At 32.7% G+C, this 26145-nt stretch overlaps 3 protein-coding genes and 1 long non-coding RNA gene across 7 annotated transcripts in view; 3 read left to right on the plus strand and 1 right to left on the minus strand.

Annotated features, from left to right (window-relative positions):
* Positions 1 to 2612: 2612 nt before the first annotated feature.
* Positions 2613 to 11839, minus strand: LOC133197245 (uncharacterized). The gene is made up of 3 exons (XR_009722419.1): positions 11763 to 11839; positions 3845 to 3914; positions 2613 to 2679 (listed from the first exon to the last, which is right to left on the minus strand). It is a non-coding gene; the product is annotated as an uncharacterized LOC133197245 (long non-coding RNA).
* A 203-nt stretch (positions 11840 to 12042) lies between these two features.
* The window catches only part of LOC133197243 (uncharacterized), a 42787-nt gene continuing 28684 nt past the window's right edge, over positions 12043 to 26145 (plus strand). For all 4 annotated transcript variants that reach the window (XM_061333178.1, XM_061333180.1, XM_061333181.1 and 1 more), the window contains exon 1: positions 12043 to 12772. In XM_061333178.1, coding sequence (XP_061189162.1) covers positions 12043 to 12772 — 730 coding nt within the window. The remainder of the gene's footprint in view (positions 12773 to 26145) is intronic.
* On the plus strand, positions 17269 to 18662 carry LOC133196044 (uncharacterized). The gene is made up of 4 exons (XM_061331995.1): positions 17269 to 17422; positions 17600 to 17980; positions 18093 to 18270; positions 18572 to 18662. The coding sequence occupies exons 1-4, from the start codon at positions 17269 to 17271 to the stop codon at positions 18660 to 18662; spliced, it is 804 nt and encodes a 267-aa protein (XP_061187979.1).
* On the plus strand, positions 18532 to 21087 carry LOC133196309 (uncharacterized). The gene is made up of 5 exons (XM_061332218.1): positions 18532 to 18648; positions 18818 to 18991; positions 19169 to 19791; positions 19883 to 20210; positions 20297 to 21087. Exons 2-5 carry the CDS (start codon positions 18829 to 18831, stop codon positions 21085 to 21087), a joined length of 1905 nt encoding a protein of 634 aa, XP_061188202.1. The 5' UTR covers positions 18532 to 18648; positions 18818 to 18828.

A 26145-nucleotide genomic window follows, 5' to 3' on the forward strand; every position in this document is an offset into this window, starting at 1 on the left:
TTAATTGGATATACATTAAATTGATTTCTACATAAAGTCAAATTATGAACTCTGAAAAATTATTGTAAGTGGAAATTAATAAATATACAAAAAAATCATGAAATGTTTTCTAAGTATATATATTTTTATGTAGTTTTCCCATAACTGTGCAGTCATGCTAAAGAAAAAAATAAGAGATGACAACGTAGTGTTGTATTATAGATCAAATAATATATTTAGGTACCTTTCTTTTTGTTGAAAATTATTTTTTATTGATACTTATATCAAGCTCTAAAATTTGTTCTTTTACAATGTATTTCAATTAATAAGTTATCATCTTCAAATTCCTTCAGTTATGATAAAACAAAACATCTCTGTTAGTAAAGTGCATTTTTATAATGTATTTCTACTTTGTTTTGCGTAGGACCCATACACAACCAAATGCGCAGAAATCGAATTTGTCTACAAGTTAAAATAAAATTATGCAAATTCTGACAATAATAAACTGTTGAAATGTCTTCTTTTTGAAAAAAAAATTGATTATTCTTGATCTTTAAAAAAAAAATTTGATTTCGAAAAAGCAGTTATCTTTGAAAATCAACAAAGTACTAGTATTTCCATGATTGATGTTCCGTGAATTTATGTTGATTGATTGTTCGAGATCTAGTTCATGTATCACGTACCGTCTCTTACATACAAATAGAAGAAATATACACCGCCCCTGACAGGCACCTGAAATGGTTTTTTTTTTGTTTATATATAAAGTTTATTTATTTTTTTTAAGTACTCGTGCTTTGCAGCTGAGAGTGGTGTGTACATGTACATGGATATGATGTGCTTTTAAATAATCTGCATTAATCATTCCATTTAATTTGCCCCTTCCTCATTTTTATTCAAGGTATTGTATTAATCAACCTACATGTATTTAAAGACTTCCAGAAGGACAGATACTGATATGAAGATCAGTCAGGGTGCTGTACAATAATCTTTGATTTTATTGCTCATGGCGTACATGTAGTTTTGACAAATTATAGTCATCAAAGAATTGTTTCTTTTGCATGTTTCTTGTAAATCTACCACAGTGACTATAATTCCCTATTTAGAAATGAGTGCATAGTCTAAATCCAGAAATCACTAGACATTAAAAAAAAACTTGATGGATGACTGAATTAATTCCGGAGTCGTTACCTGTTATCTATTATCTATGCACCAGTTACAAATTGATATAAAGTCAACGCTATATATTGTAGTATATATTGTTATAAGTTCATGACAGAACAACTCGTGTGTGTGTGTGTGCAACCAGCCGAGGGCTATTCAATACACAAATTGTCGCTTCTTTGTATTAAGAAAATGTCACTGAAATTTCAAATTATGATTTTTTTTAATGCAAATAATTTTGTATCTCTTTACACTTTGCGAGACATTTTAATGCAGAAGAATTATATTTAACCGCAAATTTATCCGTAATAACGTATGTACTATGATGTACATATATATATAACACACACACACACCCCTTCCCCCAATACTAGTATTTCCTTGTGTCACAAGTATGCATTTATCGACCTTCGAGGTGAGCTTTGGACTTTTTTATCCAGTTAAAAAAATATTTATATACATGTATGTATGATAATGAATATGAAATTAATTTTAAAAAACAAAAATATCTGTTTTAACGTCAACGTATCAGAAACTGCGGAGAAATAAACTGCTGAGTCAATCCTGTTTGTTCTAATGAACTGTAAAATGTCGTATTGAGATTTGAGAATTATGGAGTCCTGTTCGATGGTTAACACGCTTGACTGTACAAGGTACAGACCTCAGTCCATACGGCTCTGTAGAACTTTGCAATGAAAGATTGTTTGACAAAGTTTATTTCTTGTTTTACATTAAAAGAATCACGAGGGTTTGGTATAGGTATAAGAGGGTTTTTTCCCCTGACTATCTGCATGTTCGAAAGATCTCAGAGGGCTGTTAACTTTTGAAGCATTTGTAGAAAATTTATTAAGACTTGCAACATTATTCTATAGAACGAGATATATGTAATACAAAGATCCAGATGTATAAATTTTGCATTTTGATATAAAACAAGAAGTGTGGTTGCTTAAATAATTAAATAAGATACAAATTTAAAAATTGAATTGATGGGGGTATTCTGTTTCTGTAATAAAACATATCAATAACTTCATTCCTCTAGGCAAATAAAAATTTTGATCTAATATGTGATAAATATATTTACTCTTTAAAACCACAAGCCTGTGAGCATGTAAAATATTTACTTAATTTTGAGGTTCATCGTCCATGATTGATTGATCATCTGGAGTTTTACGTCGATTCAGAGATTTAATCAAAATAAGTGAATATTTTCAGTTATCATTTGTTTATCAATGAGGAATATATTTTGTAAAATATCATACATTAATGCATTAAAAAGGTCGACCAAAAACAATTTTCTACACCTGACAGCACCGGAATGTATACTTCTTTCCGGAATTGTACATCCGTTAATGCTCCATGCACGATGATTTTGAAACCTCCCTTGTAAATCATCAGGAGTACAGGCATACGTATCAGTTTTAACAATATTGGCAGTATATTATAACAATAAAACGTTATTTACTTCATTTACTAGTTGAATAATAATCGTTTAATTTAAAATGTAAACATGTATTTAATCCAGTTCTTTGGCGATTTTACCTAGAGAATAAAAAAAAAACACGTGTTATAAGCTTTATGTCAGCCTGTACGGTTTCAAATCGTTTATCGTTATTTTTCGTGTATATACCTTTAGTTTCATTTTCATAATAAAATCTGAATTGTATTCAGTAAATTATTCTTCAATAAACTTTACTCACGATAAATTTGCAAATCTGTTTGAAAATATCAATGAATACACGCAACAAACATTTCGATAAGCACACGTCCGTCATCGAGAGCGTTGTCCTAACAATGTAAACTGTCGTCAGTGTCTCGGTGTCTACATCATAATAGATTCCAAATATGTCTCTGGTTTTTTTCATTTCTTGATAATTTGGTGATAAAATTTTCATCATACATGTATTACCAAAATACCTCATACATGTATTTCTAAAACTTAAAGCTATTATCTAAGGATATACTCAACATTAAAGGAAATAGGGGAAATCTACGTTGTCAAATGGTACAATGGCCTCGGCAAAGAGAAAAAAAAATCAAGATCATGTACATGTTAAGCCTATACCACTAACTAGGAAACAGAATGTACATAGGCGTCGGAACCGGGAGGGGGGTTGGGGGGGGGGGGGGCATAGCCCCCTTTTTGCAAAGATAGACATAATATAAGCATTGAAAATTGGGGCTTACCTTTTTTTGTTGGTTTAGCCCCCCCCCTTTCAATTTGCTTCCGACGCCTATGATGTATTAAAAGATCTCATAATTTTACTAAAAAGCTAATAAAACAAGTTTCATGTTTAAAATTTTGAATTTTACATTTCTTGGACTATGCACTGACTTTCTCTCTATTGTTTGGGTAGAAAATGCATGATGATTCCTTATGAATTAAATTTTAGGGACAAAAGTAGCTTTTATAAAATCTATTAATGTTAATTAGTTTAATACTACGTGTAGCAGTTTTATTGCACGTATTTTTTTTAGATTAACAAGAATTGTGAGTACACAACTTATGTTGCGAGCGTAAAAATATACAAGTCCATATAGTGCAGTTACCGGTATATTGTACTTCTAACAAACATATTGTACATCTAACAAACATATCAAATGCAGATAATTTTTTACATTAGAACTTTTTACTTAACTCACCTTATTTTAACTACCGTTCAAGTATATTTCATCACATTGTTATTAACAAAGTCAAATAGCTTACCTTTTGATTCCTAAGAGCTCTTAAAGTGTCTTCGTCAACGCCTCGTTTCCGCAGTAATGGCTCCATGCTTCTGTGAAATATCAAATAAAGTATAAAAAGTAAAATCAATTGATAAAAGTGTAAAATTTACAGATTAAAGTGTAAATTTTACAGATTAAAGTGTAAATTTTATAGATTAAAGTGTAAATTTTTAAGATTAAAGTGTAAAACTTACACATTAAAGTGTAAAATTTACACATTGAGTGTAAATTTTACACATTAAAGTGTAAATTTTACAGATTAAAGTGTGGAAATTAAAAAGAAAATAAAGTGTCCAAATGGCACTAATATACCGAAGCGTATTAGTGCCACTTGGACACTTTTATTTTTCATTTTCCAAACTTTTATCTGTAAATTTTACACTTAAATCTGTAAAATTTACACTTTAATGTGTAAATTTTACACTTTAATGTGTAAATTTTACACTTTAATGTGTAAATTTTACAGATTAAAGTGTAAATTTTACAGATTAAAGTGTAAATTTTACACATTAAAGTGTAAATTTTACAGATTTAAGTGTAGAAATTAAAAAAAAAAAGTGTCAAAATGGCACTAATACGCTTCCGTACTAATACGCTTCCGTAGTCTACGATGCAGCACTATTTATTTATTTATTTTCATTTTTACTTGCACGAGTTGTTTCGCTTGATCTATCTAGTCAGGATTGAAAAACATGGTTTGGAATTTACATACGTATCTACGGGTTATATCTCGCTACTTTTACGCTGCCATCTTAAAAATAGACTTTAAACTAAAGTAAGTATAATCGGCCCTAGGAAAAAAATTATATTTCTCTTAGACCTGAATTGTAATTATTAACTTATTGATTGTATGTTGTATATAACGTTCTATTCGATCATATAGAGACGTCACCGTATGCCGGCGAAGGGCTTCAAAGTAGAACTATACTCGGCACTCGGGGCCATTGAGCAGTGAGGGTTCTTTATCGTGCCAACGCCTATCGTGACACGGGACCTCAGTTTTCAAAGTCTCATCCGAAAGACCCACGACTTTCACTTTTAACGAGGTTGGATCCTGATATTTAAGTCTTAAACTTTTTTTGTCAAGTATATTTTTAGTTTCTACACACATAGCTTAATTAAAAATCAAAACAAAAAATGGGGGTCAATATGCTTCTTTTGGCGCTACAGTACATTTAATATGACCTTTTTGCACTGAAATTTGTGTCTTAATCAAAAATCACATCTTCGACGTTTTTTCTCCAATGTTTTTATCCAAATAAATCATGGGGCAAAATGAACTATTAGTCTATTAAAAAAAAGACACATGCATTAAAATTGTGACTAAGAAAACTTTTTAAAATGCTTCGCATAATCAATTATTTGACCTTTCTGCACTCACAAAATGTGATTTTTCTGGCATTAAAAATTTAGCAAGCAAGAAAATTATTTTAAAGTCTTAAACTTTTGCTGAATTTAAGCAGATTGATCAAAGTTATTTTCTATATTAAGAAAAGAAAAACAAAAGTGGGGGTCTATGATGCAAATTTTTAAATATTACTAAAAAAGTATTAATTTTGTGTTAAAATTGGCTCAATTTTTTCCTGGACTTTCAGAATATATATACTATATTTGTCACAATAATGAAAGAATTCAAAAGAAATAATTTGATAGATATTTCAGAACCAGCATAAAAAATTTTACTGCAAATAAAAAAAAAAAAACAGCTCTGTTTGCAACCAGCATGGAAAAATAGGAATCTAAACTTAACAGTACTGTATATATTTCAAAAGGAAAAAATTGATCATTTTCTTCTAAAAAACCTTCCGCCACAAAATATAGTTCCTGACTTAATCCTATTTGAATGGAATTTAATCGCGTTTTTTTTTTTTATTGGATATAGTTTAATTTGCATTTTAGAATCCAGATTTAATGTTAGAACTCAGAAATGATGCAGAATTTTAGAAATAAAGGTCCAGGCCAAGATCTGCTCAAAAGCTCAGGATCGAACCTCCTTAAAGAGGCTGGGGGGTTGTGGCCATTTTTAGACTATATATTGATCTCCTTTAGAAGAAGAGCTCCATATGAAGATATAGAAAATGATCAAATTTTAAAACTAAAATTTTTGAAATTTTTCTTTGCCAAATGATAGTTGACAGCTTAAGATATCATATCTAAAAAAAATAAGTTAAATCTGGTAGTTAATTTGTGGTTAATTTGTTGACCCCCCAGCCTCCTTAATGCCGGGTGCTTCACCACCTATGTTTCTTAGGTTTAACTCGGCGCGGCGAACGAGAATGGAACCAAGGCCTCTCGATCATAAAGCGAACGACCTACCACACATGCATTTGTGTCTGTAACAAATTTTTAACCCATGATATAATAATAGTATATTCATAATTGTTGTATTATACTTTCATGTAAATTACTAAAATTTGGTTCGTCGAGAAACAAAACAAAAAACAAAAAACACTTTTACCCTCTGAATGATGAAACCGTGCTCTCCAGTTTTGTTTTGAACATATTTTATTGGTTAAATCAAAAGGATTGGAAACAAGTTCTAAAATAACTTACTAGTTCTTCTCCTTTTATAATACAATATGTCATGCAAATTAACGAAAAATGATACAAATCACAGGACGATAGACCATCTTTAAGCAATCGCTTAATGGTGGCTTAATGGTAGCTTAATGGTGGCTTATAGAAGTTAATTCCTTTAAGCCACCATTAAGCCACCATTAAGCTGCAGCTTCTATGTGCTTAATGTCCAAACTTCATTAAGCTACCATTTAGCCACCTTTAAGCTGCAGCTTAATGGTGACTTAATGTCCAAACTTAATTAAACCACCTTAACGCATCCAGTATCAAGTCTTTAAACTAACTTGTTAAGTTTGAGGTTGTTTCAGTATCATTTCCGCAAATACTTATTCAATTCATAATTTTTTTCTCGCTATTTCCAACATCTTTGTCAATGCGTATAAACTCTGGAACTGAGAACAACTTCATCAAATGCCTTAAAATTTTCGCTCCCTAAAATCAGTTTGTTTGAATACTTGTTTTAAAATTATTTTTATCCATAAATACATAATATATATTAATTTATAAAAAAACAACAACATATTTTTCTGTCGTGTTTGGAGAGCCACGTTCCACTGCCGAATTCATAGGAAATGTAATTAGAGTCATTTTCCTCTGGAATATCTTTGTCTTTTAATTTTTCTTTGAATAGAGAAAAGTTTAAGATATAAAAAAAATATATAGGTATAGATTATATTGCTAATCTTTGAATTAATTCATGAATAATTTGAATTAATTCATGGTTAAGTGCCATTATTTCTTCCTTTCTTTAAAAAAATGCAGAAGTAAGAATTTATTTAAGATAATGCAGAAGTAAGAATTTATTTAAAATAATCCAGAAGTAAGAATTGATCAAAATATAGTCGGTCTTCAATGATTGTTATTTCAAAGTCAATTTTCAGAAGAGCAGCCGATCAGATTAAACAGGGTATCCGACCAGATTTATACACATTGAGAAAACTGGGTAAAATAATCAGTGTACAGTATATCGACTAGTTAGACAATAGACCTTAATTAGGTGTCCCCACCAGTCCCCGGTCAATTAACAGGAAACTATACACGGGAACGTACAGTGATAGATTTTGATGATTTATTTTTTTAGAAAACTTCAAATTTACGCAAGCATTTAACAAATTAGAAATTATGATTGTACACAAAAAGACAATTATTTTGATACCCATAATGATATAAAAAGAAATAAAACTGAAGATATGTTACAAAAATATCTTACAACTAAATTGTTACGCAAAGATTGTCAAAAATCGTAAATATCTGCAGCATATTTATAAGAACTATATCTGTTTTTTTTTTTCCCCAATCGTTCTCTTTCGATTATATATTCCTTTTTAATAACAAAATTTTGTTATATCTGTGGAATTTCAATCTTTTCATGTTTATAAATCGGCGAATAACAGAACGAGGAATTCAGTTACTTAAAAATCAAAAAGTTGTTTCACAACATCACACCGAACTCCGGTCCACGGTTAAGAAATATTAACGCAATAGAAAACTTTATCAAAATTTCTTTTTAAAAATATATACATATATATAAAAATAATTATTCGTATTATTGATTAATAAATATAAACATCAGAAAAAAAAATACATGTACGGTACCTGTAACCATTCCAAACAAGTTTTGTTAAAAATAAAGGTATTATATTTCACACCAATTTCAACAGCCTCGATAACTCAGTAGTTATAGCGTTCGCCCTCCAATCTGAAGGTCGTGGGATCGAACCCTGTTGAGAATGCTTTTTTTTTTCATTTTTTTTTTTTAATTTTCTTTCTTTTACATTATTTTCGCTGAATTAACAAATGTATAAACTCGACATTTATAATTTTTGTGAAGAAATCATTATAAAAATAATATTTAACCCGTAAAAGCAGTTTTATCGACTGCGTAATGGTGACTTAATGGTGGCTTAAAGGTGGTTTAATGGTAGCTTAATGGAGTTTGGACATTAAGCACCTATAAGTCTGGCTTAATGGTGGCTTAATGGTGACTTAATGATTGTCTAGAAGCTACCATTAAGCACCTATTAGCCACCATTAAGCCACCATTAAGCTACCTTTAAGCATCCATTAAGGACTTTGATATGGCTTAATGGTTACTTAATGGTGGTGTATTTATTACTTAAATGTAGCTTAAAGGTGCTTAATGGTGACTTAAAGACAACCATTAAACCATCATTAAGGACCTATAAGACACCATTAAGCCAAACTTAAAGGAAGTGTTTCATCTTGTGAATGATACAAATAAAATTTAACATATCAACTAAGAAAATCTACATGTTTCGTCAATAAATTTATGAACAGCAGCAAAAATACTTATTATTTATCTGTAAAGGCAAATTTTCATCACCACATAGTAATAGGTTTAAATCAATAGTGACCAATTCAAGCATGGACAAGCGATTAAAAATAGGATTTCTCCAGTGCGATACTTACATGTAGCAACAGTTAAAGTTGCCTTAACGACGGGTTATAAATATTCCATAGAAATATTGACGGCTCGGAATCTATGCGCAAGCTTCATCTTTATTTGTAATTGTATATTGTTATACCTTTAACAATTCTTTTAAAAAAGCCTAACATTTCCAATGTTTTTTTTTTTTTTTTCTGAGCGGTTCAAAATAAAAAATCGCTTTGGACCGCTTAGCGAGATTTTGGACCTGTCGATAAGATATTGGACTGCTATGACGTTTTTAACGTCACACGGCAGGTGGGATCAGTTGTATCTGATCAATTATCGCAAACATGGAATCCAGCGCAGGATGTGTCAAAATAAAAGGTAAAAGGTACAGCAAAACATTCATTGACTGTGTTCTCGGGCAAAATGCATTTAGTTGGACCCAAGAACCAAACTGTTTGCCTGAGGTCGTTAGGCCTCAGGCAAACAGTTTGGTTCTTGGGTCCAACTAAATGCATTTGTCCGAGAACCCAGTCAATAGATGTATAATAAATACTGCATGTAGTTGAGGGTAACTTTGAAAAATTTCACCCCTTGAAAACCATTGTCAACCGAGCAGGAATGTAACCCTCAATTAAAAAAAGCCATACGTTTATATAATACTATTGGTTGAAAAAATTATTATAGAAACGAATTATTTTGGCTTACCACTAGTGTATCATGACCGGTCACGATTGTTTTAACAATTTTTAGTCAGTACATTTGATTTCCTTTTGAAAGGAAAATTGGAAAAAGGATTTGTAAGGGAGGGTTTAATTAGGAGGGAAATGAGGGCTGTGGGAGGGTCGGAGACAGGGGGACATTGATCCTCCCCAATCGTCACCAGCTTGTAAAACCGTTTTATTATTATAGTGATTTGCAGTTCTCATCTATTATAAAAAGTATCCTGATTTTTTATTCGTTGGACACATCAAGTTATGATATATTTATTAAAGATTCAGGTTCAATTTATTCCTAAAACATTACAACCACTTTTTGAATCCTTTCAGTAATGATCTGACTTCAAAGTGATCAGATAATAAGTACAGTGTTGGAGTGATGATTTACTGAAGACTGCGAAACATCTGTTCTGTATTTGCTGTTCCAGTCTATTATAAAGTAAATCAAAGGGGATTAGTAAGGATGTGTAAGTATCTTAATGAATCATCTTTGTCAACACAAAAAAACTTGAACAAACAAAAATGCCCTCAGGTATGTACAGCTAAGAGAGAGGAAAAAAATGTAAATTGATTTTGCTATATATACTAGTATTTAAAAACTGACAAAAAATAAATAAATGCAGTTTTCTACTTTAAAGAAGCACTTGGATTAGAAAAAATTTAAATAAAATTCATATATCACACAAGTATTTTTAAAGTGATTATTTGCATAATACATTATTTATTAAATTGTACAGCAATTTGAGAATTATAAGGTGGAATGAGATATGCATGTTATGAATAGAACTTCAAGTAGCCCTTTGTACTGTGGTCATCGGTCATTAAAATGACGAGACTTGCACTTGAATAACGCAAAACAAGTACTTGAATTTCACATTCCGCAAAATTTCACATCTTTACCACTTTCACAGCCATAACTTGAACAACATGAATTCGTGTGCTTACGAAACACAGCGATAAGAACTTTGGCAACTGCAGCAGGAAATTCCATCACCTCGTCAACTCGAGTCGTCAAGTTCATTCTATTTCAATTACATCCTAAATTCATTTGCACACATACTTATAAAAACACAGACATTCTTCGAAGTTAAAAATTTATTGTTTGTAGACAGTTGGGAGCTGGAGTTCGCCTTTCTCTGCGTGTAACTTAATTAATATTCGAACAATATGCGCTTGAGGTAAGAGGATCAGCCAAAAGATTTGCTCGGTGTGCGCTGTATATATCTTAGATATTTATGTAGATAAGGTAATGTTGTTAATTTTTCTTTCAATTATTCCTATGTAAAACATCTTAGATGTATTCTCTCCTGTAAGAAATAGCTTCCAGACGTCTGATGCTAATTCTCTACCCTGATCTTATTTCGTTCATTTGGATGTCTCAGCCATTACCATTCTTGTATAAACGCAGATTGACTTAGCTTGGCCTAGTCTACGCTCGACAGCAAAACAGTGTAATTTACCCTCGAAACACATATATTTCTGATGAAATTAAATAGTAAACAAAAATAGATCTAAAGGCATAACATTCAGTCTTCAAAATTCTAGATCTGAATGTGCTCTAACGTTGGCAAATGAAAGTAAGGGATCGTAAAAAGATTTCGACGATCACTTACGGTCTATCGTGCGCCCACGTGCGCTTAATTAGTAGGAATTAGTACTGAGTATAGTGGATCTATATTGTACCATTTTGTTCTTGCAGCTGGACGTGATATATAGAATAACCACCCAGCAACTGAAGAATTCCGAACATTTACAGACCATGTAAGTTTTGCTATTTCTAACCCATTTATTGTAGTAGACATTGACAAAAAAAAAAATAAAATAAAATAAAACATCGTACATAATATATGATTCATTCAAGTTGTTACGTATTCCAGCTTAACCCCATGCTATTACACGCAAAGCGACGGTTTTAATCTTCATTCACAAATATTTCTTACAAACTGTGGAACATTAAGTAATTCATTTTAATTCTGTCGATACTACTCGCCTACGTCTAAATCTTACCGACAAAAGCATTCATGTTGAGATTTCAAATTACGTTGCATTTAATCTCACTCATTGTCTTTACTCACTAGTTCTAAATTTTGAATAAACAAAAAATTTTAAGCGAAACAACTTGAGAAAATTCACTTTTTCAATATTGGTTTAAAATGATAAAGTGTATTAACCTAGGCGCCCAGCTTTGAGGTTACGGGGAATAATTTTACCTGTATGTGTACGTTTATTCAAATTAAACCTTCCTTATTTTGACACAGTTGATCGACACAGGGCTGACGACAAAAGCCGGTCTGGTGTGTAGTACGAAGAAACCTCAGATTTGGATCAACATTTACCTGTTAGCGCACAGTGCAGTGTATTAATCGCCCACCAAAATGTGGGGAAAGAATTGCATATAATGCAGCCGAGTGCATAGACACCAGGATAATGCTATGAACTGTCAAGTACTAGTGTAAGGTGGAAAAAGGAATCATTCAGAAAGTTACCGGCATGGGAGCCATGTCTGGCCTCTCTATTGGCATACTTTGTATATGTGTTGTTGTGAATTGTGTGAGGGGGATTTATATCCGTGCCCCTAAGGACAAAGAATCTTTTGCCCAGTACCCAAAGTGGAATGCCTGTATCAACGCTTCTTTGAGTTTTGAGTTCAAGACAACACAGGCAACGGGGCTGTTAATGTACACTGATGATGGGGGTTCGTATGATTTTTTTGAACTTTCCCTTCAGGGAGGTATAGCTCAGTTGAGGATCAATATCGTGGATGGTCATGATGGAAGTGTGGAATTTCAGGTCGGACAAAACCTTAACGACAACAAGTGGCATCGGGTAACAATTCAAAGAAACCGGATGGAAACCACATTTTCTGTGGACCAGGAATCGTCAAAGAATGTCTCATATGGATCGGATTTTTACTTTGGAAATTTAGCTAACAACAGTGACGTTTACTTTGGGGGACTACCAGACTCCTACATGAAACATTTGGAAACTTTGGCCTTGCCGTCGGTAATGTTTGACCCTCATTTAGCTGTGGAGATACGAAATGTTATCTATGGAAATTGTTCATGTGAGCCCGTCCGTGGAAGCTTAATCAGAGGCGTGTCCTTGGACGGGAGGTTCACTGAGGCGTGTGAGCAGAGAAATCCTTGTGGGGACTGTCTGTGTATCAGTGTGGATGCTGGTCCAAAATGTCAGTGCGACGAGACCCAGAAGTGTGGGAAAGGTAAGAACATTCATACAGGTAAAACCCCAGGTGGGTTACAGTCAACAGGTGAGAGAGTTAATCTGGCAAACAATTAACACGCAATAGAAAGGCCAATTTGACCAAGCTCAATGCACCAGTGGGCATGATGTCTTTTGTTATATTGTTACATCTCTTACGCCAATGGCGCTGGACAGACCATAAAAATGTCGAAAGTCTACATAAGTATTATTGACATTAGCAATATAATTCTATTATTACATACGCTAGAATGAAATACTTACACACCTCAATACATATTTATTCACTAAATCAAATCGTACCAAATCAACATGTTAGCCGTCCTTTGGTCAAATATACCGGTACACTGACCTCAAAATAAGTATAAACAGTGACAAAGAAAAAGTCAATGGTTATTACTGAAAAGAAGCATGTCATATACATGTGTATCTTGACAGCATTTGTTATTGTGCTGATTTAGATTAGAAGAGGTACCTTAAGATAATGGGGCCTATCTGTAAATAATTTCTAATCAACAAAGAAGTGTTCAAGCGGGTAAAAAAATGTAACTGAAACCAAATTTGGTTAATTGCAGAATCTGTATATATTTACACACACTCCACTAAAATATTATATATATATATATATATATATATATATATATATATATATATATATATGTATATATATATATATATATATATAGGTATATATAGGTATATGGTTTTGAGGACTATGTTAAAAGGTTTGTAAGCAAACGATCTAGAATGTCATTCTTTCTGCAAAGAGAGATGTGTCTTCCCGTGGTTTTATGCATGAGGCATTTGCTTAAAAAAAATTTCTTCACCATGAAAAGTTGATCGATCCTATTTAATTGACTGTTAGCTCACAATGTCTGTTTACATCTTTAAGTATTCTGTATATGTATGATAAACCTGTTCTAAACTAATTTACATAAAGGAAGGGTTTTCTTCAAGCTGTATAATTGCCAGCATATTTCACACACATATGTTATTAAAAGATACACAGAATTCTGCTGTGGAAATTTTCATTTCTTATTCATTTCAACATTTGTATCTACGATACAGCAAAATTTTCGCCCGATTTTTTTTTTCCAACTTTGCACTTGCTAAATGTTCAAAAACCTCTCATGAAGCAGCAAGGAAATTGCATATTCTGATGTTTCTGAAGCTAGTTTTTATCAAGTGCTCAACTCTTTGATTGTAGAATTGTTGTACGTTGTCGGTTTTCATTTTGTTGATAAAGAGGAGGATTTTTTTTTTATTCATCTTCGCCTAAGAACAGTGAGAAGTGTCGAGTTTAGGTTAGGTATGTCTGAAGTCGTTTCTACATCTATCTACCGTGTCTTCGTGCTGTACGTATTAAACTGACAGAACAATAATAAATAGTCCTCCAATTCATTGTAACGTCATGAATCTGAAACACGTGAATCTTTTTTTTTTAAATAGATTTCGGTAAAAAACTTACTTGGTTTATAAATAGCTTAAAAATGTTGACTACATATTTTTTTTTATTTAAACCAAAGCGTCATACTTTACCACCCAGTCATACTGTATGTTGGAAAATAACATACATAAGAATTTACAAACATATAAGGAAAACCCATTATTGCTGAGGTAATGAACAATTGGTGTGCAAGATTTCTGTCTTCATCTTTGGATTAGCTTACATTCATGATACTGTCTTCTCGCCATGTTCCTTCAGCACGAATGGAATGGTTCATCATAAAATTATAGTTCTAGATCGCTTCGATCACAATAAGATAACACGTTTCTCACAAAATCACAAATTAGCCTATTATACACATTATCTCTTCTTTCTTTCAAGGAATATTTTTTCAAGCTTCATTTACAACATAATTTATCAGCTTTTCATGCTCAAGATTTGCTCCAGGAAGTGTCTTAGTCTGACCTGGAATATTTATCGTTTTATCAGGTGCTTGTTATACTAACTGAAGGGTTTTATTGTATCTGTCTAATGTTATGAACTTGAGAAAATTCAAATAAACAGAAGCCGTATATAGTTCATATGGAAAAGTCATAAGAATCGTCAGGGTCTAATTGGAGTGAATGTGTTACATGGCCCCGTGAAAACTAAAAAAAAAAAAAGTTTTGTTCCTCCTAAACGTCAGGTGTTTCCCTGATTCTGAAAAAGCAAATTTTAAAATTTTACCATTAGCTCCAAGGGGTGAAAAATATGGCAAACACAATAGTAAACAAGATGTGTTTGTGAAACACTGATGCCCCCATATGGCAGCTAATGGCGAAGGTTAAAGTTTCTTCAAATGCAAGTCAAAATCCAGGCCAAAAGATAAAAAATGTTGATACCCAAAGAAAGGTCTTGTCTCAAGGAATACACCTGTGAAATTTGAAAGACCTAGATACAACTGTTCAAAAGTTATGGCGAAGGTTAAAGTTTTTTAAATAAAAGTCAAACTTCAAGGTCAAGGTCAAAGTGGTTGGTATCCAAAGGAAGATCTTGTCACAAGGATTACATATGTGAAGTATGAAAGCCCTAGCTCCAACCATTCAAAAGTTATGGCCAAGGTTAAAGTTTTTCAAAAGTAGGTCAAACTCCTAGGTCAAGGTCAAAGGGTCAAAGTGGTTGGTATCCAAAGGAAGGTCTTGTCACAAGGAATACACATGTGAAGTTTGAAACCCTAAGCACTAACTGTTCAAAAGTTATGGCCAAGGTTAAAGTTTTTCAAAAGTAGGTCAAACTCCTAGGTCAAGGTCAAAGGGTCAAAGTGGTTGATATGCAGAGGAAGGTCTTGTCACAAGGAATACACATGTGAAGTTTGAAACCCTAAGCACTAACTGTTCAAAAGTTATGGCCAAGGTTAAAGTTTTTCAAAAGTAGGTCAAACTCCTAGGTCAAGGTCAAAGGGTCAAAGTGGTTGATATGCAGAGGAAGGTCTTTTCACAAGGAATACACATGTGAAGTTTGAAACCCTAAGCACTAACTGTTCAAAAGTTATGGCCAAGGTTAAAGTTTTTCAAAAGTAGGTCAAACTCCTAGGTCAAGGTCAAAGGGTCAAAGTGGTTGATATGCAGAGGAAGGTCTTGTCACAAGGAATACACATGTGAAGTTTGAAACCCTAAGCACTAACTGTTCAGAAGTTATGGCCAAGGTTAAAGTCTCATAAAATTTTGCAAAAGTGGGTCAAACTCCAAGGTCAAGGTCATAAGGTCAAATATGATGGTACCCAAAGAAAGGTCTTGTCACAAGGAATACACATGTGAAATATGAAAGTCATAGCTCCAACCAATCAAAAGTTATGGGCAAGGTTAAAGTTGACAACAGACAGACAGACAAACGGACAAACAGATAAACAGACAAACAGACAGACAGGACAAAAACAATATACCCCCGGGATCTTTCGATCCAGGGGCATAAAAGAGATTTTTAATCCTAGTTATCTTTAGAACTTTATAATAAAAATGCTAATTCATGAGTTACTGTTTAGTGCTGGTTGATATACATCGTTAGAATGAAAACCCCCCTTTATGTACATATGTATCTATCTATATCTATCTATGTTACATGCGTAATAATATATATATATATATATATATATATAATTTATAGCAAGTAATTTATAGCATTACTTTAGAAAAACATGCATTTATTGTTATTAATTAAGTTGGATTATTTTGATACCGGGGACTATCCATCCTTGTGTTACAAGTCTGCCTTCAACAAGAAAAATCTCTCTCTTTAAAAAATAAATAAACTTCATTTAGTGATGTGGGAAGCAAGCCAGACCTTCGGTACAAGGCCTTCTAGAATAAGTGGCTCAGTCACACAAGACGTTGCCGAAGTGCACGCAGCTGCAAGGCGTGGTCTGAAAGCTGCTCACGACAGATGTTATACGAACACTGTGTCAAGAATAATTGCCTCTCGAAACAACGATTGCATAACTTTAAAGTCGGTTTATTTATGATTTACCTTAAGTTTTTCTCTTTATCTGAGTATGCTTTTATGTGTAATGAAGGCTATTTCACATTGACACCGCCATGATTAGTGTACCTTTGTCAATCTTAGTTTTATCTAGTCCTTTGATTAAGTTGTTGGATCTGTGATGTAGGCAGATGGACCTGATTCTGAAACATTTCATCGTTCCTATACATTTGATTCAGAATCAATTTTTTTTAAGTTTCATGAAACATTTAACATCGCACCTTGGTTTTTATTCAGCATCAAAATAACCTGTTTTTCTTCTTTTTTTATGTACAAAGATAATTAAATTGCTTTATAAACACATGTTACCAAAAATTGCCGCTCAGTATATTAGTAGATGTTTTTTTTTGCTGCGAGTTTTCCGTTAAGGACAGACGCAACGTAGTTTTTACTTTATTTTTTCTATCTCCTAGAAATAAAGAGTTCCAATAATGATTCCGTAATATTTCCCGAATTGGGTTCGATTTTTACTTTCGATTACGTCCCTTGAGAGCTCTTTCGTACGTAGAGATAGTTTTAGGATATCTTTGTTTATGATGGAGAAAATTCGCGACAAAGGAGGGCGATTTATCTCCAAAGGAAAACAAAGTAAAATAACATCGATTAAATGTAATAGGCAGAAGAATGTGGCAGTTGAGGTCCCTTCTACAAATTCTCAAGCTGATCCTGACGATCCACTGCCTATTCCAAGTAAGTTATCTTGATTTGTGTACTTGCAAATATCGTATAATAGACGTATAAGTAAACAACAAAGAAGGGCTAAATACTTCATTGATTGAAGTTTAAGAAAACACTCTTAAGCATTTAGATATCTTTGTGTCGCTCATTCTTTTATGTCCTTGGTTATTTGTGGTAAATTTATGACAGATGATGATTTCCCAAATCCAATCCACATTTTGGAGCATAACTATGCCTACGATCTATCAATACACGGAGACTGTGAAGAGGAAGTAGTTCCAGTGCTTATTGATGACGAAGATACATCACATGTCATACAGTGGAACACAGGAAGAAGAATTGTTGAATTGGAATTTATTGTGAATAAACTTATAGAGGGTTGTTGTAAATGTAAACAATCTTTGAATTTGAGAGACATTTGTGGTGAACAGAGATATGGACTAGGTTCCTTATTACATATCAAGTGTAATTTCTGTACCACAGTAAACTATGTTCCCACAGGAAAACGCCATTCTCGCTCGGACAATAATGGGATACGAGCATTTGATGTGAACACAAAAGTTGCACTAGGTTTGTAATTATTGAATACTGACTTTATCATTCATCTTCATATGATCAAAGTATCATCTTAGAATACAGTTATATTTATTATGGTATCTTGAGAATTTTTATTACATTGCAGGGATGCTCCATGCAGGCATTGGCGAGAAAAAATTATCTATGCTCCTAAGTGTACTGAACATCCCACCACTATCAAAGACCTCTTTGAAAACCTCTGAAAGACAAGTTGGTCGAGCAGTTGAAGATGTTGCCAAAAAAAGTTGTAAAGAGTTTGCTAATGCAGAGCAGGAATCAATTGGGTAATACTAATAAATCTTTGTACAGGACCAGTGTTTGATAGATTCTGTCCTCATATTTCTTTGTTATGACCCACACATTTGAAAGGAAATGGTGTATATAATTTTGTTAATAAACTATTGCTAGGCAAATAATAAAATATCTCTGGCTATATAAATATGAGAACTGTAATTATCAGTAATGCATGCAGTATTCATCAAAATATTGTGCATTTATTTCTTGAATAATTTATTTTTATTTTATTTATTTTTTCAATTTACAATCTGAAACATTATTTCTTTCATTTCATTTTTGATTTTGCAGCAATGATGACTTTTCAGTGTCTTTCGATGGAGGATGGCAGAAAAGAGGTTCAGGGCGATCTTATTCAAGTTTGTCAGGTTTGAAAAATTAGTAATTTGCAGATATATATATATAAAGATTTTTTCATAACATATATGTATATTGGAATGACTTTGAAGAATGGATGTGTAAAAACCCAAGTATTATATATCTATTGTTATGCCATAAGACCATGATCAAAATCAAATAAAATCATCTCAATTGTAGGACATGCTGCAATGATAGGTAAAGAGACGGGAAAATGCATCGCCTATGCAACAAGAAACAAGTTCTGCAGAGTGTGTGAAAGGGCAGAGAGGACAAAAAAAGATATCCCTGAACATGACTGCAGGAAGAATTGGTCAGGTAGTTCTAAGGCAATGGAACCAGACATGTGTATAGGTAAAATAATTGTATAGTGTTTTTTGTATAAAGTCTGATATGCTTGGTATTATACAAAATATCAACATGATCAATGTAAATGTAAAAACACAGCAAAATTTTCTCACATGATTGTATGAGTCAGCGAACATCATTTTGATTTTTTCTATTGTTCATGTTAGAATATTATCATAACAGGTATGATGAAGGAACTTCAGGATAGCAACATTCATGTTGGAAACATAATTATGGATAACGATTCCACAACAGTTGCGAGAGCTAGAGCTGAAGTAAATCCGGCCCTAAAGAAGCAATGTGATAGAAATCATACTCTAAAACAATTTACAAATAAGCTATACGAGTTGAAAAAATCTAAAAACTACAAAGAATTGAATAGTAAGACAATTCAACATCTGTCAAAATGTTTCAAATATTGCATTTCCCAAAATGAGAATGATCCCTCGGGTATGAAGAAAAACTTAGAGGCAATTGGAAGACATGTTTTTGGTGATCACAGTTTCTGTGAATCCTGGTGTAAATATTTAGCTTCACCACTAACATACAAACCTTGGCAATTACCTTATCACAGATATCTGAACAATCAAGATCTAAAGAGTGACTTGACATCTCTACTCAGCTTATACATATCACAGGCAGATAAACTAGTAGACCTGGGCAGTACACAACCTAATGAAAGCCTTAACAATACCATTGCTAGCAAGACTCCAAAACAAAACTTTTATTCAGGATCAGAAAGCAATGATTTCCGTGTTGCAGCTGCAATTGCCCAAAAAAATTTGGGTCATCATTATGTTACAGAGGTATAAAACTTGTATATTCATTTATTATTTCATAAAAGCAATTGTAAAGTTTCAAATCAATTATATTTCATTTCATTGAATTTCATTGTAGGTCAATGAGGTCTTGCTATTATCCCCAGGTGAAATTACTTCTTCAAAAGCCAGAAAAATAGACTTGAAAAGGAAGAGAACTAAAGAAACTGAAGATACAAGTACTTACAAGAAAAAAAGGGCACAGAAAAAGATGGACCAGCATAAATCACAAGAGTCAGCAGAAGTGAGGGAAGGAAGAACATACGAACCAGACACAGATATGAACAACAATACTGATCCAAACAGCATCAAGGAAATACCTCCACCTCTCAGCAAACCTGTACCTACTCCTATTACTGAGGGTCAATACACATTTGTATATTTTGACTTAGAAACTACTGGTTTAGGTAATTATCAGTTTTACAAAAATAACTCAAATTGAAATTTCTGTCATTTATTTTACTATTCTCATGGATTGAATTTTGTTTTGCAGGTGACGATTGTGAAATAACACAGATCGGGGCCTCTGTCAATGATGATGTGTTTTGTCAGTATGTTTTGCCATTGACTCAACCAATTTCTGCTTCTGCCACAGCTGTGTCTGGTATTGCTACACAGAATGGTTGCATGTACAAAAATGGACATGAAGTTCAGTGTATGAGGACACCAGATGCAGTGAACAATTTTATACACTGGCTTGGAAAATTTGGGAAAGTATTGCTTGTGGCTCATAATGCCAAGTTTGACTCTAGAGTTCTAGTGCATGTGTCGAGTTCCATCGGTATTAGTGCGTCAGAACACATAAGTGGGTTTGTGGACACATTATCTCTATTTAGAGAACTTTACCCAGGCCGCAAGAGTTATAAACAAGTGGACTTGCTGAAGGACCTGTGTGTGACTCATTATGATGCTCATGATGCCAAATCTGATGCCTTGGCCTTACAAACTCTTTTATTGTCTTTGTCAGTTTCATGTCAGATTATGATGAAGCATAGTTTTTCTACAGAATTTGTTGTAAATAATTTGAATTTTTTGATGATGAAAATGAGAAACATGCAATCATTGCAAAATCTTATTGATAATAAGATTTTATCCAAGTTTACTGTAAACAAAATTGCTGAAACAGGTCTTCATTTCCAGCACATTTTATTAGCTTACCAGAGAGACAAAGAAAACGGGGTAAGATCTCTGCTATCAGAAAAAACAGGAGGAAAAGCAAGAGTGACAGGAAATTCAAAAATTATTCAGTCTCTTCAGAATCATTTTATGAATATGAAAACATAAATGCATGTACAACAACTTTCAGTGCTTTCTGTTGTATGTATGGGTGTATTGCATTTCTTTCTTCAAAGAGAGGTAACTCAGCTACAAACAACTATGCAAATTAGATTTTTAACAAAAATCCAAGAAAAAAGGCTGGTTTCATATGCTGAAAACTCTAGAGTTTCATCATCTATTGCTGTAGTACTCTTGTAAAAAAAATTTGGAAGAAATACCAGCTAAAATTACGTTTGAGGATTTTGGTATATTTTGCATAGAAAAACGCCAAATTTTCATCATATGTTATCTTTTCAAAACCCCTGGTAATATATTCCGATTTTTGGCCTAAGAACATCTTAGGGGGCCTTCATTTTAAGTTAAGAATTTCTTGAAAAACTACCAACAGGTAATGTACGTTGCGTATGACCTTAATTGAAATGACTAAATAAGATTTAACACACAGTTGATAATCGTTACAAAAACAATGAAAAATTTTAAGAAGATGGTCTATGTTTTATCACGGTTTTGATGACACAGGTCCTTGTCGTCTGTAAATGTAAATTTAATAATAATCTAATACTCTAGATCTGTCATAAGCCGCACACCCCACCCCATCCCACTCCCATTTTGATCCCGGTTCGTCTGGAAGGGTCGGTAGACAAGTTAGACAACAGGTCCGGTTACCCTTTGGCGAGGTTCCCATTCTGTTTTATGGAGGGTCGATCGTATGTAGGATTGGTACAGTATGCAATAAACAGTGGGTTGTTGGGTTAACAAGGCAATTCAGTAAGCTTTATGTCCCAAACTGTAGAAATATTTTTTGTTACCACTGAGGTAACAGAAGAAAACCAAATTCTTTCAAACAGTGCTTCCTATAAGAAACATTTCTGCAGCTTACCTTTCTAGCAGTTTAATTTTCGGAAGCAGAACTTTTTTTGTTAATTCTAACGAAGAAACTTTTTTACATGTATCTGCTTTTCCAAATTTTCGAGCGTTGACTTAATTATTGATTGTTGAAAAAGTTGTATATTTTACAGTACAATAAGTATGACCATAATGCAAATTAAAGCAGCGGACATTATGATAACTAGAAAAATGATAAAGCCTTGTTTCGACACGTATTTCCGCTTACTCAAATGAAAATTTTTTTTGATCTATAAAGTAACGTGGACGGTTTCTTATGCATATACCTGATATGAAATTCCCTATTGTCTAGATTGTTCATCTTTGTGATCACTCATACATGAGTTAGCTTGTAAATATTGTCTTTGGATGAGGAAGATGAGGCAGAATTACAATAATGCTTCAGATCTTAACCTTGTAATGGCTGTTGCTTGTAGCAGTGTTGGCAAAGGCAACAGACAGATGATTCAACAGTTTGGGGAGTTCCACTCCGGGTACATCTATAATGTGTGTCATTGTAAAAACAGTTCTCTAATTTAATCTTATAAGCTTTGTGAGTGCAGGTCCAGTTTTACCATTACATATTCTCCATAATGTTAAAATAATATGTTTATCTAACGTAGAAAATGTCTTTTTTCCGATTTATTTTTGAATTGTTTATTCTTTCTATTTTTGTTGTGTCCAATCTGTTTGGACATTCAATGTTTATCTCTTTATAGTCTTTACCTACATCCAAAAAAATCTGTAATACTTATTAATAAATATTTCAATCCTTCGCACAAAAATGTTACACAATGAACATATGATGCATATCTTCATAGCTTTTATCTATGTTCTAAAATTTGTAAAAGTAATTAATAAATGATATTTGAATCGTATATTTTTCCAATGCAAACAATTTTTCAATGGGCAAAGACTTCTGCAACTATTAAACAACATGCAGTACTTTTATATGATACGTTTACTGTCCTCCATATTGAAATATACTTTTAACTTGGAAACCATCTAATTTGAAGGTGTCGAAAGAAGAGATAAGTCGAATTGAAGAGTTCGTAAATCCTGCTATACACACTAATACTTTTACAGATACCTGTTCTCGTGTAGACCCCCCACTATCTGGCCGTGTAAATTTCAGTCCTCTAATAGTTTTGAATTGGATAGGTGTTGTAATATTGGGACAGGCGTCGAGTGGTTCTTACCTATCTAAACAATAAACATTCCAGCCAATGTGATACGTTCTGATTTATAAATACTCTGTATTCAAATCAAATGTGAATTAAATTTGTCTATGATGACCTAGTTCGTATCATTCGATTTATGTTTTTGGCTTTAATTAATTCCATATCCTCCTCTGTCGCTAATTGGAACAGACACATAAATTGTCAGTTGGTGACACTTTTGAAAAAGTTTCAATTGTAAAGACATTTAGCGGTATAAGTCAATAGGGAATGTTACCTGAATAATCACATCTGTCTCCAATAAGTGCTCTTTGCATATGAAATGTTCGTTAATTAAGTCGTTTGTGCAAGGCATTCAATGTGTACACGTGTGTTGCGTGTTTTGTTATTGACAAATATCAGATATCATAATGTGAACAAAAAACTGGTTTTGATACGCATATAGGTACATTCACTACATTGTGTGAAAGTAGTTATTAAATGAAAAAAAAATGACATAGAAACCATAAGCAACTATGAAACCATGCAAGTTTGATACCTCTGGTCTTGCTCTTTTGCAAAGTTGAGTGGAAATGAATTTTTATGAAATAATCGCCTCATTACAGCTATATTAAATGTAATTTCATTTTACAAAGCATCATTTTGTCTGAATTGCTGTCATTTTAACATTATTATAGTAAGTAAAAATAAAAACAACAGCTTATTATCTTAACAAAATGTCAATGTAAGGCTACATGTGTATCCAAAAATCTTCAAAAATATCCGTTCTAACAAAAAATATCGGTATGTGCAATATTTGATATATAAAAAAATATACGTTGAAATTTCACAACTCAATGTTACATATTTATTGATATATTTATATATATTTATAGAGAGAGAGAGATTGGATCATCATTCATTTAATTGTTTATTTCTTTAATGTTTATGGTGCAAGACGAAGTATTTGACTCGCATATGGAGAATTTTGTTTCGTCCAATTTAAATAATAATCTGATAAACATGCAAATATACATTCCAGATGATTCATTCAAATGTAGGAGTAAGATTGCACTTGAACTGTGTTTGCCTTTTAGCCATATTTAGAAGGAAATATCCTATTGTTATTCATAAGACTGATTAGGAATGCCCCCGCATTTAAGGTCATATTCTTCACTATATTCTAGTAAATCATATAATCTGTGTATTGTAGAAAGCAAGAATTTAAATGTTTGGATTCTCTTTTTTAGTTAATCCCCATAGCACCTGCTACTGAAACTTCAGGCTACCGATCCCATATTAAAGCCATAAGTATACTATGCATTTAACTTGCAAAGTTCTAATCCATCGAATAAATAGATTTTCAATCTGCCTGAAAAATATTTTTTATGTACAATTTAAATACATTAAAACATGGCGGGACTGTGAACATGAAAGGGTTAGTTTGCGCTACTTAATTTCACGGTTTATTATCATTTGCAACAGAGAAAGTCAAGTTCTGTCGTGATCTGGCTTTTGTCCGTCGGCCTATCGGTTCATTTTATGATGTGGAGAATAATTTGCTGATGCTCATCGTTGTGGTTCGGCAATAAAAGATGTTACCCTTAAATGTTCTTGTTTGAAATGATTAAAGAGAACAAATTTATAACATACAGTTTCAATCTGTGCAGGATCAGAGATAATTAGAAAGAGCAAAACAGGCGATTTGTAAATATCAGTTAATCATTTTTAATTAATACCGAAACACCAGTTACATATATATTTGGCAGGAGTATTTCTACAGTTTCCAACATAATTCTTTTTGTTTGTTTATTTGTTTGTTTCTAAAGTGCAGGATTCATGATGATCAAATAACACATTAACAGGAGGCTTAAGAAACATATGGTGAAAATATTCCAACTTCTGACACTCCAATAAGATATTGGCCTTATAACCAGACAACGCGATGCAGCATTGTCAGAATCATACATGTAGATACTGCTAGAGTGAAACTATAGGCTCTGAATCAATGTCCGCGATTTTAGAATAAAAATAATACTGACTTTGTGATTGATGAGCGTGACAAACCCAAGGAAGATAAGCATAATCTATTCAATACAAAATACATGTTAAGGATTCTCTATTATCTGATGAAAAATGTTCTTTCAGATATTCAAAAAGTTGTATAAACAGCGTACATGTATATTGAGTTTATCATTTACAACTTGGGTCCCCGCAATTTACTCCAAGGAAAGGGCGAATAGAAATTAGTGTTGCTTACTTAAATCAAGAAAATACATTTAAATAAAGTGTTCAGTTGCTTATGTTAAATAAATTTTAAGCATGTTTGAATGCATTACAAACTGAGTAAAAAAAACCCTGTAGTTTTCAATTGCATTTTATGGATTTTAGATCTAAGAGCAGAAAACTCTAACTACATATAATTATCACAAAGTTAAACTCTAATGTGGAGGGTGTCCTTAAAAATGTAAAAGGCAAGTGAGACTTTAAACAATGATCAACATTTATTCACAATTCAGGTTTTATTACTATCCTCCTTTTCTGTAACATTTATAATATCGATCCTTTTTAAAAATCCATAAGATTTACATTAGAGTTACCCCCTTACCTCCATAGGATTACCGGTAATTAAACAATAGGAATCGATTATTTTTGAAAAATACAAATGTATATCGTTGTATCCCAGATAATAACAATTTACAGTGTTTGTGGTCTGTTGTTGCTTCCACGAGTACTATGCAAGCTAGCCAATTTATTAGGACGAAGGGCGATTTTAAAAAATAGATGAGATTCATCAGAAAATAATGTAGTTTTTTTTTAACAAAATAAATAAATTCTATGGGATGAAATCCTACACAACAAGTTTTTGAAGGATTTTAAGGGTCTTTATTGGCGCAATCTTTTCGATCTTTCAACTTCAGAAGATTTACGAGTGCATATTTTAAAGCAGCGGTGTATATGCACCATAAGAAACAAGGTCGATATATAAAAGACGCTTTAAAAAATAAAAAAACGATGACTG

This window comes from Saccostrea echinata, unplaced genomic scaffold (assembly GCF_033153115.1).
Source record: "Saccostrea echinata isolate AGI-Se365-2 ecotype Australia unplaced genomic scaffold, CSIRO_AGI_Sech_v1 ptg000030l, whole genome shotgun sequence".
NCBI lineage: Eukaryota > Metazoa > Mollusca > Bivalvia > Ostreida > Ostreidae > Saccostrea > Saccostrea echinata.